The sequence below is a fragment of the Austrofundulus limnaeus genome, unplaced genomic scaffold, assembly GCF_001266775.1.
Source record: "Austrofundulus limnaeus strain Quisiro unplaced genomic scaffold, Austrofundulus_limnaeus-1.0 Scaffold84, whole genome shotgun sequence".
NCBI classification, from domain to species: Eukaryota; Metazoa; Chordata; class Actinopteri; order Cyprinodontiformes; family Rivulidae; genus Austrofundulus; species Austrofundulus limnaeus.
This window is the reverse complement of record NW_013952486.1, coordinates 252,030-270,795: the sequence shown is the minus strand read 5'-3', so window position 1 is coordinate 270,795 and position 18,766 is coordinate 252,030. Positions and strand designations below refer to the sequence as shown.

The 18,766-nt window shown below is 37.0% G+C and overlaps 1 protein-coding gene across 3 annotated transcripts in view; it reads left to right on the top strand.

Annotated features, from left to right (window-relative positions):
• LOC106519871 (transmembrane protein 132D-like) overlaps window positions 1-18,716 on the top strand; it is a gene marked incomplete at its 3' end in the record, with an annotated part of 206,719 nt that extends 188,003 nt beyond the window's left edge. For all 3 annotated transcript variants that reach the window (XM_014011718.1, XM_014011717.1, XM_014011716.1), the window contains 1 exon segment: window positions 18,528-18,716. In XM_014011718.1, coding sequence (XP_013867172.1) covers window positions 18,528-18,716 — 189 coding nt within the window.
• Between the last annotated feature and the right edge of the window lie 50 nt (window positions 18,717-18,766).

Sequence of the window (18,766 nt, the reverse complement as noted above, 5' to 3'; positions counted from 1 at the left end):
TTTATACTCCAAAAACAAAATGTTGGTGTTTTATTTTTTTGTCAAACACTGTTGTTCTGACTATATAAGGTGGAGCTAAATAACTTTTTAATATCAAGCCGCTGCCTGTAAATAAAAAAATTGCTAACCGTCCTCGCATTTATTTACCTACCAGCCGACTGTATTTTTTTTATTAATATAGCTTAGCAAGTTAATCTAATTTATTACCTTAAGTCAGACATTGGGATAAATAAATGTGCTTTGCTTTATAACAAGCTAACTAGGCAACCGAACCAAGTGGTGGTGAGGAACTTGAAGCTACAGCAGGTTACAAAGGACAGCGTTGGGTTGCCATGAACCTTTGGTCAACAATAAGAAGACGAATGATTTATTTTTCACTTTTTGGAGTACAAAATGAAAATGGAATAACCATATTTTTATGTTTGTTTGTCAATATCTGTTTTTAAAACAAAAAAAGTACACGGACCAAGTACGCACAACAATTACTTTGAGAGTTTCAAAAGGTCTCTCCAGTGGTTCATGGGATATTTTTTTTTGAGATGAACACACACAGATTCAGCATCTACTCAATAGATATGGGCAAAAACATTGGCAACAAATAAATCCAACAGTTAGACAAACGTTACTGAAGGCAATCTACCACGCTTTCCTAATTGTTAGACACTTTTTTATTTTTATGTCTATACAGACATACCTGACATGTTTCGACGTGTACTTCCATCTACATCAGAGGTGTCACAGCTGATGTAGTCGGAAGTACACGTCGAAACCTCAGGTATGTTTGTATAGACATAAAAATAAAAAAAGTGTCTAGTAATTAGGAAAACGTAGTAGATTGATTTATAGACACAATTAACTTTATTAGATTGTTACTGAAGGCAGTATTTAAAATTTAACACATTCAAATGCACAGCCTGTTAGAAAAGTGTTCTTGTTCAAGTTTTCTTCTTTCTTTCACCTTACACTTGTTTTTTATGTTTTTTTCCTTCCCTGTTGCCTCTTTTTCTTTCTTCTTTCTTTTTCTCTGTGACTCGGGTTTGATTGACAGGGTCACTAGTAAGAACTGGGTGAACTGAACCTAAAGGCTCCTTTCATGCTTCAGCCGGACCACTTACCATGTGACATTAGGGGCTTCAGGCATAGTGAAAGCTTAGCATTTGGCCTCCAAAATGGTCTCAAAGACACAACATTCACAGACATACACCTGTGAGTAGAGTAAAATATAAAGTTGTACCTTCACCATCATCATCATGAAGGAGAGCAGAGATTTTCCTCAGTTTTTCTACTTCTTAGTGGTCAATAAACCCAGTAGCTTTGATTGACACAGAAAGTAAAATGGCATAATTTCTTCCCAGAGGTGTTTCTGTGTTTCTCTCACTCCTTCACGGCCATTTTCTGTCCACCTTTCTGCATTTTGCCCCCTTAAACGTATACACACGTGCCACACTCTCACCCCACCTCCCCTCGTGCTGTCAGAGAGAGAAGAGAGGTGAAAAGCTCAGCCTTTTGGGATGGTGTTTTATTTTTTTTCTTTTAAGGCCTGAGTGGGCCCTTGGTTTGCATGGCTGGCAGCATAGATTTGATACCTGGCCTGATTCAGTCACTCTCTTAGCTCTGCTCACCACAGCACGTCACAGCATAGCTCAGATACCCCCTGTGTTTATTATTAGTGGCTAAATATATACAGGGAAAACTCCCAAAAGGGGTGGATCATCAGAGGGTGGAGGAGTTGTGTTTGTGACGTGAAGGGTTTCAGAGAGGTTTATCAGTTTATCTTAAATTATTAACTCTCACTGTAGATACTCTGCGGCTGCTTTTGCAATTCAGTCCTATTCCCACCTTGTCATGAAGTCACTTTTAATCAGAGGTCTGTGCTACGACAGTCTAATGTAGATGCAAAACACTGTTTTTAGCCTTAGAATTTATACCTGAGATAGATTTACAAATCTGTCTATATATGGACTTATAAATTACAGATGTTGAAGAGATGCAAGCATGATATAAAATGGGGGGAAAAATGAAGAAACAGGATTTATTTTAACCATAATTGATCATACATGACAAATTAATGTTAAACTTTTCTTCTGATTACTGTGTCAGATTTTTGGGGCATATTTTGTTTTAAAAATACACCATTTTCCACTATAATTGCAACATACTGTGTGTACAAAAGGTCAAATGCGACAAGGTCTTTGTAGTTCACAGACTAAAACTGTAATTGTAAAGAGAAATGAGTTGACAGTTTTTTTGGTGAATTTTTAAAAGTGTACTTGGTTCTCCTTTCTAAATCTTATAAAACTGTACGCTCATGCACAAGCTTTCTTCTACTCTTCTTTGTAAAATAATGAAAATTAATTCTTTGTAAATAATAAATGTGGAAACTTTTCCCTCTTTGGTCTTTAAAAGTACAAAACAGTAACCATTTGTAGGCACCGCATTCATGCACAGCTTAACAATATTGAAAATGAATAAAAAGTGTCTGGGAAACTAATGAGCATAAATAAAAATAAATAAATATTAAGACTCTAATCACATTTTGATTGTCTCTCCATTTCTAATTTCCCACCAAAAATGCTCTAAAAATCTATAAAGTTTCTGAAAAATGCAAGATTTGTGCAGACTTTCATCACACATTTATTTACAATCTGTCTTTTGAAAAATAGTCAAATCCTTTAGTTTAACACAAAGATGTGTGTTTTTAGTTTTAACCAACAGTTTTGCACCAGTTTCACCATGAATTTCGGACATGTAGTGTGATTTTCACTTTAAAACCTTTTGTTTAAAAATACATTTGTCACCATCTTTAATTATTTAACTGCCAAATGATTGGAGAAAATATATATATCAACAAGCCTATTATGCAAATATTTGTTCTATAAGATAAGTTTCTTTTCTTTTTACATATTTAAAGTTTCTGTTTGAAATGTCTTGGCCTGTAAACCCAGATTCAGGGGTATTTAGAGGCTCTTGTAGGGCCCCAGTTTCCCTTGAGCACCTCTTAATTTGCTCCTTTAGACTCTCCTTTTACCCTTCCTCTCGACTCCCTGTCGTTGCATCTCCTTAGCATATTTTAATAACAAAGTCTGTTAGCAATGTGGGTTGGCCTTTATCGCGGCTCTTCCCTCGGCTGCTCTTCTCTTCTGTTTCCATTTCCCTCTCTTCTCCTCTACCCAGTGTTTTTCACTCTATTTGTTGTGATAAATGACTGTTAGATGTGATTTCCCCAGGATCATATCTCTCTCTGGGCCACACACCATAATTAGTCGGCATGATTAATAATTCATCCTTCTCTCTTTTTTCCTCTTTCAGAGTCTCTGTCAGAGTGCATATCTGTGAGTTTGGGTATGTGTGTGGGCATGCGGAAATMTATCATATAGTATAAAGCTGGAGATTGAGTAGCTTTCAGTTTTGAGGCCAACGGAGTGAAAGAGTTATTGAAAACAATGAAAATGAGTTCACCCTAGAAGTAAAATCTTTAAAGCATCAACACATGATAACATTTAAAAACACATTTCTTCCATAGAAACACAATGGTTTCAGATGTAGAATTGGCAATTTAAGTAAATATGCTTTATTGGATGAGTTTATGCAGACAATTGACCTTTAAAACACACATATGCTGTAGGTGTTTTTTATACTGTATATTTATCCCCTTTGTCAAAATGTTACTTTTTTGTTTTATGTCAGACACATTTTTCAAGAGCTAAAAGCTGTATTACATATTGAGATGGTTTGTTTTCCATAATAGGAAGTAAGGTCTGAACAAAGGTGGTGAAGTTGATGTGTTTCCAAAATTTTATATAATTTCTTACAAACAATATGAAAACAAAATGAGTGTGGAAAAAAGCTTACTTATTGCAGCTCTGCATAATGCTTACTGTCAAAGTTTAATTCTGTTTGAGCAAAAAGTCACAAAACACAAATTACTAAAAACTCCCTGTGGCTATTTTTAGTGGTGTTAAATAACAGCATGAAGTGAACTTTTGCTTCATAGAAAGAAAAAAAAAGTGCTGAATGTTTGCAAAAATCACTGAAACTGAAGGGTTTTCAGTACAGAACATCAGATCCTTGCTGACTATGCTTCAAAGAGCCAGTTTTATTCCATTTTCATTTTCTAAAACAAATAATTGCTTATTTTAATAAAATCGATTTTTGTTTWGTCAAGTGGGACATTTCTAAAAGGCATGTCTTCACCTCCTCGAATAAGTCCCACAAAAGCACACAGATATCAGGGAAGCTGGAGAAAAGTTGAGATTAATGTGATAAATTGAGACACATTAAAGCAAAATCTGATCACGAACAGAAAAAGGAAGCTGAGCGTGTTAAAAAGTGATGTTTGTTGTAGCTGTCGTCCTGYTTCTTTTTTACAAGATGCTTTCCCTACAGGCCACATAAATCAATAATGGTTGTTTGTGTGCGTCTGTGTGAGAATGGCAAAAAGGGCAGTAGGATCCAATAGTGTAAATCAGGAAAGTCACAATGTACAAACATTAAATGTTTTGTCCACCTGTAACTAACAACGTTCAGTGAGAACTCTGACTTGCAGCACCAGAAGTTTCAGTCTTGCTTCAAAAATCAATGTTTTTAGTTTCAGTCAGTTTTTACCAATGCTTCCCCTGTGACAGGCTGAGCCCCAAAAAGTTTAGTCCAGCAAGCTACACTACCTTGTAGCATTCCTTTTGTCTTTTAAAGGTTGCCTCGTTTTTTTAAGGCAGCTAAAATACACCGATTTAACTTTGTATAGGGCAGCCAGATGATTAGATGCTAGACAAACACAAGAATTACTGACAGAATGAAAAGGTTATTATTTGGAAAGCAAAGTTTTGGTAAATTGTAGAGCAGAGAAAAAGCAAATTGKTTTAGTAGAAAAAAAATCACAAAGTATTTTTCAGTTTAATCTTTTCCTTTTCTGTTTTGGTCATCCATAGAGATATTTCTGGTGTCTACTAGTGAACTTCTCACATTTTTAGAAACAAGAATGTAGTTTCTTTCTTTGTGACTGTTATTGCAGCTGACTCATTTTGTGAAACTGATGGGATGTTTCTAAGGATGGTCAGCAGTGCAGGAGTACCTCAGGGTTCTGTACTCGTGTAGACAGTTTGATCTCAACCATCCAGTTGAACAGCCATCTGCAGAAATAATCAAATTACTCTGCAGTTGTGAGGTGTATCAGATAAATTTAGGACACTGAGTGCAGCCTGTTATACAACTTCAATGGGACATATCATGCAAAATCCACTTTGTTAGTCATTAAATATATTTTGTTGTACTTGGAGTCTCTGAGGTCATATTCAGACCTGATAATTTGCTCCGCTTTAAACAAACCAGAGTTCGTTTCCAGTGTTGGTCCGGACCTTTTGTGCAGGTGTGAATACACTCATGCGAACTCTGGTGCGGATCAAACAACTGGACCGAGACCTGCTTTTTGAGGTGGTCTCGGTCCGCTTCCAAACGAACTCTGGTGCGGATCAAACAACCGGACCGAGACCTGCTTTTTGAGGTGGTCTCGGTCCGCTTCCAAACGAACTCTGGTGCGGTTCGCTTCAGTTTGCTTCTAGTGTGAATACAGACCGGACTCTAACCGAACCAACTGCATTAAACATGCGCCTTTTTGGACTTCACAGGCCACCGTTGCTGAGCTAAATAAACTGAAATCATACCTGTTTCATCATCTCCTGTTAGCAGCTCTGCTGCCATCATGTAGTGGGTCAGAACACGCAGAGCACCTCTTCTCCTTTGGGTTGCAGGACACATTTACGTGACGTCGCTCCAAAATTAGAATATCATCAYGGAACCACCATTAAATTAGCTGCTTCTGACATTTTAAATGCAATTGCAGTTGTACTATCAGCAAAAATGTGCGCATCAGAACCGCAGCATGCAGGACTTCCTTGTTTTGTTCTGGGTCTGTGGCTCAGTCCCGCCCCCGTCCTTTTGAATGAACTATAACTATAACTATAACTTGTAAACAAAGCCACGAGTGTGACGATCATTGCTCCCATTGGACAAAAAAAGGACGGGGGCGGGACTGAGCCACAGATCCAGAAGAAAACAAGGAAGTTCTGCATGCTGCGGTTCTGATGCGCACATTTATGCTGCTAGTACAACTGYAATAGCATTTAAAATGTCAGAAGCAGCTAATTTAATGGTGGTTTCGTGATGATATTCTAATTTTGGAGCGGCGTCAGTAAAAGTGTCCAGTGACCCAAAGGAGAAGAGGTGCTCTGCGTGTTCTGACCCACTACATGATGGCAGCAGAGCTGCTAACAGGAGATGATGAAACAGGTATGATTTCAGTTTATTTAGCTCAGCAACGGTGGCCTGTGAAGTCCAAAAAGACGCATGTTTAATGCAGTTGGTTCGGTTAGAGTCCGGTCTGTATTCACACCAGAAGCAAACTGAAGCGAACTGCACCAGAGTTCGTTTGGAAGYGGACCGAGACCACCTCAAAAAGCAGGTCTCGGTCCGGTTGTTTGATCCGCACCAGAGTTCGCATGAGTGTATTCACACCTGCACAAAAGGTCCGGACCAACGCTGGAAATGAACTCTGGTTCGTTTAAAGTGGAGCAAATTATCAGGTCTGAATACGACCTTAGTCTCTCTCAGTACTTTATAGGTATCTTTAATTTTTTTGGATCATATTTTTCAACCAGTTCAGTTTTCTGTTTTCAAAATACATTTTCTGAACTATTACATCAAGGTATTTGCAATGTAAGCTCTAAATGAGGTCTGAATTTACCAACTACAATTTTGTCATCTTCATCACCATGTAAGGCTGGATGGACAAGTTATCCCTCATTGACATTTATGAATTAATTTTTAATTGAAAAGTTTATGCCATGCTATATAATCATAAACCCCTCTATCAAACTAGAATGGACCGGTCTGAAAGCTGAGGGAGGTCGGGTTGTGAAGCACCTCGTTTAGATTTAAAGAGACAGCATCAAAACGAGTTGATCATGCAAAAAAGGGGTAAAAGAGGGGCTTGTGGAGTTACGWTAAGGATGAATTCAGACCAAAGCATTGCAGTTCCACTTTGTATAAACCCCAACTGAATGATTTAAATGTGAAAAAGAAGCATTTAAAAGCATCATATGTCTCCTTTAACAAGAAAAATGAAATKATCAGATTCCTGTGGGAGTAGGATCAGTCTGGAAAAAGATGTTATGAGCAAAGGTGGTGGGTGTTCATCTGGTCAACTTATTATATTCTAATAATGGAACAATAAATTGTTGACAAAAAAAAACATATTTTCTTGTCTTTATCCAACATTTTGCAGCACGATGTTGCATTATGGTCTGTAAATTTGTGCAAATTGCAACTTGCTTTGCAGCCATCTGTCTGGGAATCTGCATCAGAGTCAGTGAAGCAAACAACTTAGCAACGTGATGAAGAATGCTGGGTCTGCACAGGGAATTGCTCAGGAGGACCTAAAGCTGATTGTGCAAAGACAAATGTTGCACAAGTTGCTAAACACATAAGGCAACACTGCACAATGTCTACAAAACAGCAAAAAAACATCAAACCAGTGGCACATTTATGAAACAAAGACAAGTTTAGAAGGTCATTCCTGCCCTACAAAACATAATTATATTCTTTACCCTATCCCTTTCAGGAAAAAAATACAAGTATATTTGTTTACTTGATCTCTTTATTAACTTTCTTTTCTTTTTCAGCCATCCCAGAATGTACTCCATTTGACTTTACTTTGCTCTTTGCTGCTCTTTTTTTTTTTTTACTTCACTTCCATTTAACTGTGTGTAGAATAAACAGGAAGCTATTTTCTTGACAGAATTTTACTTTTCAAAACCTTCCTGTYCTACTTGTAAAGACATTAATTTGAAATCAACCTGTAGTCGATATCAAACTGTAGATTATTRTTATTAAACTGTTCTAAGAAGAACCAGTCCAGAGGACCTACTTTTTTTTTCTCTTTGATTTTTCTATCTGGGTTACTGTGACGTATCAGGACACCCCTATTCATTGTTTTTGCTATTGTTATAAATAAAACAAAACTAATTTCCTAAACTCCTAACTGGGCTAATGCAACATAGTGGCAGAAATGCACTTTTCTGTTTTGATAACATTTTGTCATCATGAAATCAATGCTTGCCTTTTTTTAAATTTTCTTTTTCAATCTAACTTTGCACTTCAATAATGGCACTGCAGTTTGTATAAAAATGGCACGCGTGGTTAGCTCTAATATTAAAATGCAAATGCAAATCAGTTTTGATCACTGCAGACTTTTCTAAATTTATTTCATAAATTCAACTGAGTGCAAACAGACGGTGCAAAGTGATTTTGTAAAAACTGGGAAATTATTTAGTTGGATTAAAAAAGTTGAGGAAAAATGATAAATATAGGAAGTAATGCAGTCTAAGAGTTCTGCAAGCTTACACCTTCAAGAAGACTGAGACTTAAACTAACAGGAGCAACACGTCAGAGCGTCTTTCTTTAGCAGCTCAGAACTATCGATTCGTCCCTGTGCTTTATATCAGCTTTCACCTTGAACACATGACGGCGAGCAGTGCAGACACATTTTAATGGCTAGTTAGGGAATGTAGTGGATGCAGTTGATGAGTTTAAATTCACTTTGTACAGAGCTAAATCTGCTGTAATCTAGATGCCTGCACATGTAAGCTGAAATACATGTGGAAGTTCATATGTGGGTGTTGGTCTGTGTTTGTCCTTTGTTTCTGCAAGCTCATTTCCCCAGAGTCCCCTCTGTCCTCTTGGTGACAACCTCACTGTGTTGTTGACAGCTCAGAAACATCCTCTGTTTCTCACACACATACACAGACATACGGCTTTTTTATTTATATATTCTTAATTTTTTTAGCTTGCCACTTTGAATTTACAAAAAATATGTAAAAAATAACTAATGAACTTTATTCAGTTTTAAAATAGTTTTTTTGTAACTAACTTTTTGTATTTGTGTGATGTATTCTTKCTTTTTACATGCATTGAAGAGAAATTAAGAGAACAGCAATATTCCTAAAAATACAAAAAAAAGTTGATACACAATATTTTCACCTAATTTTTTACGCTTTAAAACAGGGGTGCTTAAACATTTTCCCTGAGAGGGCCAAAAAATAAATAAAAATAAAACATTTTCCCTGAGAGGGCCAAAATTAAAATCAATCTGAGGGCCATGGGCCAAACACAATAATATAAGAAATTCAAATATTTAAGTAAAGTTGTTTTATTTTTTTATGATTAAGCTAGCAGCCAGTGTGGTTTCCCACATTCTWTAGTTATTTTTGTTTGTTTGTTTTGTTTTTGTTTTTTCAGCCCATGGACATGGAGAAAATTAAACATATGCTCAGGCAGCAAAGGCTCATGGGACTTTTCGTAATTTAAAATTTGAGTATATGGGGTCTTATAAGGTGTGCAAATCTATATATGGGCTTAAGTCTAATCTAAATGTCTCTTGTAGTTACTTGTATTTTTAATTTAATCTTAACATAATTACAAGCTAGTAACCAGGACAACTGCTGGTGGGTCAAATCAAATGGTTCGGCGGGCCAATTTTGGCACCTCTGCTTTAAAACAATTAAAAGACAAGTCTATCAATAAATCTGTAACAATTCTGATTAGTGATTAACAAATAATTAACCAAATCTTTGCTATATTTTTGATTCATGAGATCTACAAATGATCTACTTTTCAAATGAATAAAAGCAAAAGGTTAATCTGTTCATCAGGTAAATAAATGAATTGTGCCTGACGCTGGGTAGCAAATATTTATCAGATGTAAGCAAATCAATCAGGACAGTAAAGGCACCAGAATTAAAGAGGCACATTTATTACAGTGCACGACTTGCAGTTTCTAATTTAAATTTGATTACCTACTATGAATAATGCATCATTATTGCTGAATCCATAGTGTAAACAACATGGCGTATGTTTTAATATCTTTCCTCTTTTATTACTCTTCTTTACTGTAGGGTGGCATTTCCATACAGGAGAGTTTAAAACAGCTTTTTATTTCCTGTTTGCCCTGTTTTTGTTCTCCTAATTCCTTTGACTTTGTTGTGGTTGAGAACTGATCTAAGAGCTGATTTGTGAAGGCTGAGTCGAGGTTAAAGTACTCAAAGTGTGTGCTCTCTGAATGGATGTTTGTTTGAACACGTGCCATCAAGGGCACCTTGACCTGTTGGAATCAGGTGCAAAAAGCTGATAGAGTGCTAGGCAAGGACTGAATACACAAAGTAAAATACACACTGAACTGTCTGCACTAACTTTATTACACACCTGGTTATGGGGGATAGTATCAGCAGCCAGGCTTTTACAGGTCTTCTGTGACCTTTCCCAGGTTGTCTGTGACAGTGTGCTGTATCTCTGAGTCCGGTTGTCACTTGCTTGTTCACCTGAATTCACTTTCATGCAAACGCCCACAGTCTCATACAAGTGAAGGTGAGGGTGTTTGATGGCTGTGATGGCACGTTATYGGCCTGTCAGTCTGCAGTAAAACAACTTTTCAGTGTTCTTTTCTGTTCCTATAACAACCATCTATCCATCCCTCCCTCCACCCATCCTTTCATCTATCCACCCATGGTTCAGCCTCTGCTTGTGCAGGTTTTGAGGGGAAAACACTATAGGTGAAAAGTTCTTTGGTGCAAAAATAAAGAAATTCTTCTTTTGTCTTATTTTCTTGTTCTTTTCCCAACCTTCTCTTTCTGTCTTTTATTCTCTCAGGGGATGATTCCCTTTTTTTTCTTGCCAGCGGTGCACGTCTGTTGGCGCTCGCGTGTGTATGTTTGTTCTCCATTGTCCTTTGAATTTCCCCCGGGACCACCACTTTCCTGTGGTACTCTTTGATAAGACACCCTGTCCTCCCAGCACTTGCTGCATGGTGAGACTGACTGTGTCTATGTTTTCAAGATGGTATGTGTTCTTTTTGTACAACTTTAAGGAAGATGTTTTTTTTTCTTTTTTTCCTCCACCTGCCTCTCGTCAGGAGAACAAACCCATGAGGGTCACCACTGGGGTTTGGATTATAGAGAAGACACAGGGAGCTAAAGTCACCAGAAAAACAACAGTTTGTGAAGGAGTCAAATTTTCACACACAAATCACAAGTCACAAATCCTTCACTTTACCTCAGTTATTATTTATACATTATAATGAGTACTTACTGTATGTATTTAAAAAGAACACTTAATCCATGATCTTGAAAAACAAACAGTGGGCCTCATGCAAGAACCGTTCGTACGCACAGATTTGTTCTTAAGTTGTGCGTACGAGTGATTTAGGAGAATTTGTGGCATTCACCAATGTTTTCATATTCTAAGTTTTTTTCAGATACGAACAAAATTCACGAGTGGTCCAGACCTGTCGTATATTTTACGAGCAGTCAGTCTGCTGTTATCCAGACGGATTTTCCTCCCTAATAACTTTATATTTCGTTAGTTTGAAGATATTTTGAGTTGAAAATAAATCACACTCCATAATTATGTTGACAATAGGCTATTCTGCTTGAATTAGAGTTATAATTTTGAATGTAATAATTTAGACTAACAATATAAATTGTCCGTCCGGCCGGCTTATCCTGGATCGGGTCACGGGGGGCAGCAGCAGAGAGACCCAGACTTCCCTCTCCCCAGCGACACTTTCCAGCTCATCCCAGGGGGATTCCGAGACGTTCCCAGACCAGAGGGGATACATAATCCCTCCAACGAGTCCTGGATTTTCTCCAAAGTGCCAGACTTATTTTGAAAACATTTTAAAATGCTTATTTCAGAACCACAACTGAGACCACTTGTGACCACGTGCGGGGGGTACGGTGCACGACGGTGTGGCTTCTGAATAAATGAAAATGATTTAACACAGTTGTTTATACTTTTAGCAGCTCTTTTTATTCCACAGCTGAACTGCTAATAATGACAGATTTTCTTTTCTGGATCTCTGACAGACGGACTTCAATCTCTGAACTCGTAAAGTTCTTCTTTTTAGTTTTCACTGTCATTTTCATGAATGGRCACTTCCTGATATCTGAGGCAGGAAACATAGCCTTATATGGTGTTTTTGGGGTGGTAATTATGCTAATCTCCTCTSGCGTGCACGAGCAGCTGGATACGAACAGGTGGAGTTTATGCAGCTCATTTACACCCTTTTCCTGAAGATAGAAGAGTTTGTTGAATCTGACGTGACATGTTCGTACGATCCCTTTGTACGAAAAAAAGTAAGAGAAATTTAGGATAAGAATACGAACATGTTCCTGCATGAGGCCCAATGTCCTTTGTCTAAACATGCTGATATTTGTGCATATATTTACTGCTTTCATGGCTTTGTTCATCCTAACTTAAAAATATATGCAGTGTTATTAATCAAACAATAAAATAAAATGAGCTACTTGCAACTAAAAAGTAGAAAATAAAACATATTTTCTCTCTGGGGACCATAATAAAAACCATACTGAGCACAAGGGTATACTTTTTCCAAAATGTTTTTATTTGTATCTTACAGTGATATTTTTATGTAGATTTGTTTTACTGATATATTCAATACTTAACTAGCAATTCAAAATCTTCATAAACTAAATAAAACCAGTGTTATGATGACAAAATAGAATGAAAGCTTTTAATATGAAAGGATGAAAGCAGTAGGAGTGAAAACATGATTTTATCCTTGTTGACCTAGTCTGAAAAGTAAGCTGCTTAATTGATGGCTAAATAGATAAAAAGGGAGGAAAAACTGTCAATGATTTCTCTTAATCAGCTCTGAGACCCCAAAAGCTCCAAACAAGTTATAGACTAAAGCAAATCCAACCAGCACATCTCCGAAGGCACTCGATGCTGCCAGAAGTGAATGTTTTTAACTGGGTTTGTAGGCTAAGACACGCCAGGCTCCCCAGGCTGTAAGAAAATTACTATCAAAAAGACGAGCATCTGCACATCCCTCGTTTTTTTAAACCAACTATCAAATAACAACAAAAGAAATAGAAAAAAATGTTTCAATTTCAAACCCTTTGAACAATTCAAAAAGCTATTTTGTAATAAACTTTTTTATTTTACAATCTAAAAGTAAATTTCATCCTGTTTCATTAACTTTTTCTAAATACATTAAGTATATATTTTTGTGTGATGTTTTATTTTATTTTTTTCTCAGCTCTCAAAACCTTTGTGAATGTTAAAGCACAAAGTTAAAAGTGAAAATTCCCCACCATGAGAAGTTCTTTTGAATAAGAAAAATGCCACTATTCATTTTATGGGTTTATAATCCAAGCTCCTTAACATAAAGGTAACGCAATGACGAGAATCTGCATGGTGTTTAGTCAGATGTGCCCTAAAAGTAGCATCTCAAGAATCAACTGCTGGGAGGCTAGTTTGGAGATGCAAATTGCAGAAAACAATGAAAAGCGGTGCATTTCCCTCTTATTTTGGATCCATTCATCATTTATCCTTTAAACATCATTGTACATATTGTATTATAGTAAGTATTGCAGAGCTATTGAACTGGTGGCCCACGGGTCACATTTGGCCCACGAGCGACCGAAGTTGGGCCCGCTAATCGGTTCACTCATCTCTTAAGCCCAAACCCCAGGTGTTCGACTTTAGATTCTATAAGTTTTACAAAGACGTGGTATCTAGAAATGTCAGAATCTTGGCTAGAAGCTTGTAAAAACCATTTCTATGAACATCCAAGACAGTTTAAACTACAAGCAGTTGAAGATAAAACTAGGAAAGTAAAAATAAAATTGGTTTAAAATTTTTGGCAAGTCAGATGTCAAAATATTTGTATTCAACAGGAGGCATAATGTGTTATTTTTTGTTTTTGATATTGTCTAATTATCACTACTTTTATTACATAGGGTTCTGTATGTTGTATTCATGATTAAATGCAGCAAAATAAACTATTTCAAATGTAACAGATTTTTGTAATTCTTGGTTTATTTACATAATGACTTTAATTGCTGGATGTTCGGCCCCTGAGCTGTTGACCGGCAGTAACTGTAGCCCCCCGAGCAAACATAGTTGAATAGCCCTGAAGTATTGTAWTTTACTAAAATCCAAATTTTCATTGAAGCCAAGCAGAATTTGATCACTTGTGTTAAAGCAGCTCAGATGGTGTACTGTACATACTGATACTGAACTGTAAACATGTACCACTTTATCTGGAACAGGGGTGGCAGCTTAAGATCAGCATTGCTTAAAGGAAAACAAACTGAAAAGTTGTGAAAAAGCGTGAACTTCAGCAGCCGTTTCATTTGGTTGGTTTCGCGTGCTGGATAGCAGCGCTCTGGTGTGTGTGTGTGTGTGTGTGTGTGTGTGTGTGTGTGTGTGTGTGTGTGTGTGTGTGTGTGTGTGTGTGTGTGTGTGTGTGCACTTGAGGACAGTGTAAGATTGTTTCAGAGCCTAGTGGTTGGGACGGAGCTAACACCTGAATGAACCTGTCACTGCAGACACATTGCTTTTTCAGCTCCAGTGATTACACTGCACCAAAACACACTCAACAATTTTTGGATAGTTCTCTGTACATGTGTGCGTGTGTGTCTCTGTGTAAGTCAGGGAGGAGTGTGTTGCTCGTGCATTGCCTGTGTGTGTCTACAGGAATAGGAAAGACAGGAACAAAGAGTGAGAGTGACAGAGCACCGTGTCTCAGTCTGTATGTGTCTAGACCTTGCAGTGTTTGTGGTTTATCCATGTTAAATATAAAATGGGGAACGTGCTAATGTGTCCTCTGTGATTAAACAACAAAGATTGTGATGGTTACACAAAAATCTGTCGATGTGGCAGAAAATGTCGAATCACATTTAAAAACAACAATAAAAAGCTCTTAACTTCAGGCAAAAAAAATCTCTTGTTTTGGTCTTGTGATGTACTTACTCTTTCAACACAGGGGTGGTTCATGGACACTGGGCCCCAGCTGAAATCTGATTGGCCCTCTGAAGTGTCCCTGTCTTGTCACTCCTTTGGCTAGCCTAGTGAGATGATGGTGGATGCAGTTTCTTGTCCAAACACTAGTAGCGCTAGTGAGTCAAGTAGGAAATTCCAGCATGAATCAAGCTGACAGAAGTCGTCCTCTCTTAAGTCAATTTGAACAATCCTGCAGAAAAAAAGCCATTCAACCATCGAGAAATGGCAGGATTTCCTCACATGCTGTATGTTTGAAAATATTTAATATTTGCACAATGAAGATGCATGTAAAAATGGTGAGGAGATGTTAAACTGCAATTTTTTTTATTTACATTACATTACATTATACTATACAGTATATGTGACTGCAACATACCTTACCAAAACTGGGGATTTGTGTGCAAGGATGCTGAAAAAATACTTGGCCCCTCTGAATATTGTGGCTCCTTGAAAGCCCCCCTACTTAGAATAATGTTTGCCACTGTTYCAACAAATAAGTTATGCTAATTAAATAGAAATAGTAGTAAAGCACCTAGAAAAACATGAATGTATTTTAGCCAGACTTCTAAAAAAAATGGGCTGGCACTTTGTGTCCCCAGATAGTGAATCTTGTTACTTTTCACTAACAGCCATAAAGAGAAGAAACACAACAAAAAGTGCAGGCTTTCAGAAGAGCTGAAGTTACTGATGTCAGGAACACCATGACTTTGAATGATTGGGCCTGAACATAGGTTTATTGTGAATTCTGACTTTTTATTTCTATTAAAAAAACTGAAATCTTTTGCTAACGTGTGTGTGCAAGTGTGTACAATTGTGTATCCGCCTGTTTCTGAAATATCCCGTGAAACACTAGCTGAATTTTTTGAAACACAAAAAGTTACAAATGGAGTCAATCCAATTTAAGATGACCACCACAGACAGCCAGCTCACCATAGAAAATATAGAAATGGCTATAACTCAGTGAGTTTTATAGTTATTGTGTTAAAATATTTGATATTGTGCAATACACAAGATTCTTTTTTTTTTATTAAACATGGAAGATAATGGACTATWTGCATTTTCTAACCAAGGCATAATATTGCATTTATAGGCCTTTATTTGCTTTATATTTATTATTCAAATTACCTCATAGCAATCATCAAATTTGTATTTGATCATATTTTTTTTATTTTATTCTTTGTAGGAACATTTTTGACTAAAATAAAAGAGATTTCTCCCTAAAGGAGGAGTAACTACTTGATGTCAGGTTATGTCTGTTAGACAGAAAGAAAGGTGGAAACAGGAGGCAAAAACAGATGACAGAGACTCGAGCATGATGGGACATAAAACAGGTCAAGGGGAGCTGACATCCATCAGCTTTTCCTCCTTAATCTAGCTTTGTAACACATCGCTCACTTCATCTCTCCTGACAAAAACAGACTGCCTCTCTTACTGTCAGACACAGCAGATATCACGGACTGTCAGCAACTGGCTGGCACGACCTGTAACTCCCATACAGGTTTCTGTGTCTGCACATGCACTAAAGCTTTAAAACATTTTAATATTATTTACAATGTCTTACGCTTTTTTAACCTCTTCAGGTACTGTAAGGTTTAAAGTGTGTGTGTGCGTGTGCGTGTGTGCGTGCGCGCACATTTTATGCAGTGGAATAACAAAATGGGAAACTTTTTTTATAGTGCAGTCAGGCAACCGGCAACAGAATGATTTGTTGGTTACCCAACTGTATCTAGATTATTATCTTTCTTGTCGCTGTGAAACAGTTGGAGTGTGTTGAACTTTTATCTCTCCACTTCCACCCAGGAGACCATTTGTGTTGCACTTACTGTGAACTGTGAGTAGTTTTCGTYCCTATCAGGACCACAAAAAAAAGGGTTCTGTCGCATTCAGACAGATATTTTTTTATCAGTGGTTTGTCCTAAAGTGATATTAATAGAAGTATATTTTAGAAAATCCTTTAGATCCTTTAGTTATTGTTTATGAATTCTCTCACAACTGGCCACAGTCGTCACTGCTGCAGAGAAAGTTAATAATTTGTTTGGTGATCACAACTAATATATTTAACACAGCAGATCAATATTACAAAAGACATTCTGAGATAAAATTAAAAACGTGTTTAAACATGTTGTGCTCTGAGCATAAAAAATATGCTAAATAGTTTCTAAGAATCCCATTTGTACCACACACCTGTACTTTCTGAATCTAAAATTAATTCAAATCAGGGCAATTTAAGTTTCTGTTTCTCTTTGAATAATTACAGAACAAATCACAGATTGGCCAGGTGGGAATAGTTTTCAAACAAAATAATAAAAACAGTGTTGTGAAGGAAAGGTTGACTTGGATGTGAGAAGCATTTCAAGCATTCATTTGTATTATCATCTGCAATAAAAACATATATTGCCACCCCTGGAAAAGGTAAAATATTTGAATAATAATGTGATTTATATATATGGCACTAAACCTCTGAAAACAACATCCTGAAAGTTCATCTTTTAACACGTTTGACCGGTTATTGCAATCAAAAATCCTGGACAATTTTATAGCAATTCGCAAACAAGAAAACAAGAAAGGTCATTGTCCTACTGCCACAGCAGGAACTGGATCAGGGGATTGATTTAAATGCCATTGATTTGTTTATCTATCAGAGCAAGAGTATCCAAATGCTACAGAATTTTAAGAACGTTGTCAGAGAGGTCGACTATGTCCAAAGTTTGTGCTCTTAAATTTGTAGTGCAAATTATGGGACACGACTGTGGTAAAAATGTACTTTTCAGATTGTCCTTTTAAACTTTAGGTGTTTTTATGGATCAAATAATTACTGTTGTATTGTTAAAGTCGGCCTCTGAGAGCAGTAAGATTTTAAATGAGAAGTTGAGATGAGATGAGAAGTTATCAAGACAAATCCAGTTATTAATCCTCCTMTATGGTCTTCTCATGTTCACAATATTTATTTTAAGAACACAAGGACATAATAAATTCTGTGGAGACCTCAATAAATAAATAAATAAATAATGTAATAATTAAATTAATTAATTAATTAATTCTCTGGCCATTTGGCTTAAGAGCACACGTGCTTTTGTGTTGTAGTGTCCAAGAGTGGGAGGGCCTCTTCTCAGGAATGCACAGATGTGATGATTAAATTAATTAATTAATTAATTCTCTGGCCATTTGGCTTAAGAGCACACGTGCTTTTGTGTTGTAGTGTCCAAGAGTGGGGGGGCCTCTTCTTAGGAATGCACAGATGTGATGTCTCTTAGTTTCCAGCTTCAGAGCTCGGCACATATTACCATATTAGGAACAAGGTATACCGTGACAAAATTTATGGTACATCTGTGAAGCCTATAAAGGGCCTTGTGCGCCCCCATCCTTGGCCTTCTTACTTCATCTTTCTTACTTGGTGAATCATTTGGCTTGAAGGCCACAATTTGGGTTTTGGCTGTAATCTCCTGGACTGCAAAATAAAGATTCTTGCTGTTCAACCAGCCTATTTCAGAGTTCTCTCTTCATTGAGCAACAGCATTTCCACTTGAACCAGAAGACGTGTTTATTTTCACCTCAGTGTCAAACACGCTAAACTATTAAAACAATCATTCATATTTTAATCAGCCTTTAACTGTGGTATTTAAAGCATTCAGTAAATACCTTAAACTGACAATCCCTCTTTGTCTTTAAAGAATGGATAGTCCCACATATGAGGTGATGCAGCTGGACTTTGAGGTGGACAATGTGATTAACCTGGTGCCAACCCAAACTCTACACTGGACAGTGGAATACCCAACGAGTGACCAGACATCTTTACAAGCGGAGAAGGTGTCGCACCTCTACATCAGCAATGCTGACATCCAGGGCATCGTACCACTGGCCGAGGTAGGAGAGATTTTATTTATTTATTTATTTATTTATTTATTTATTT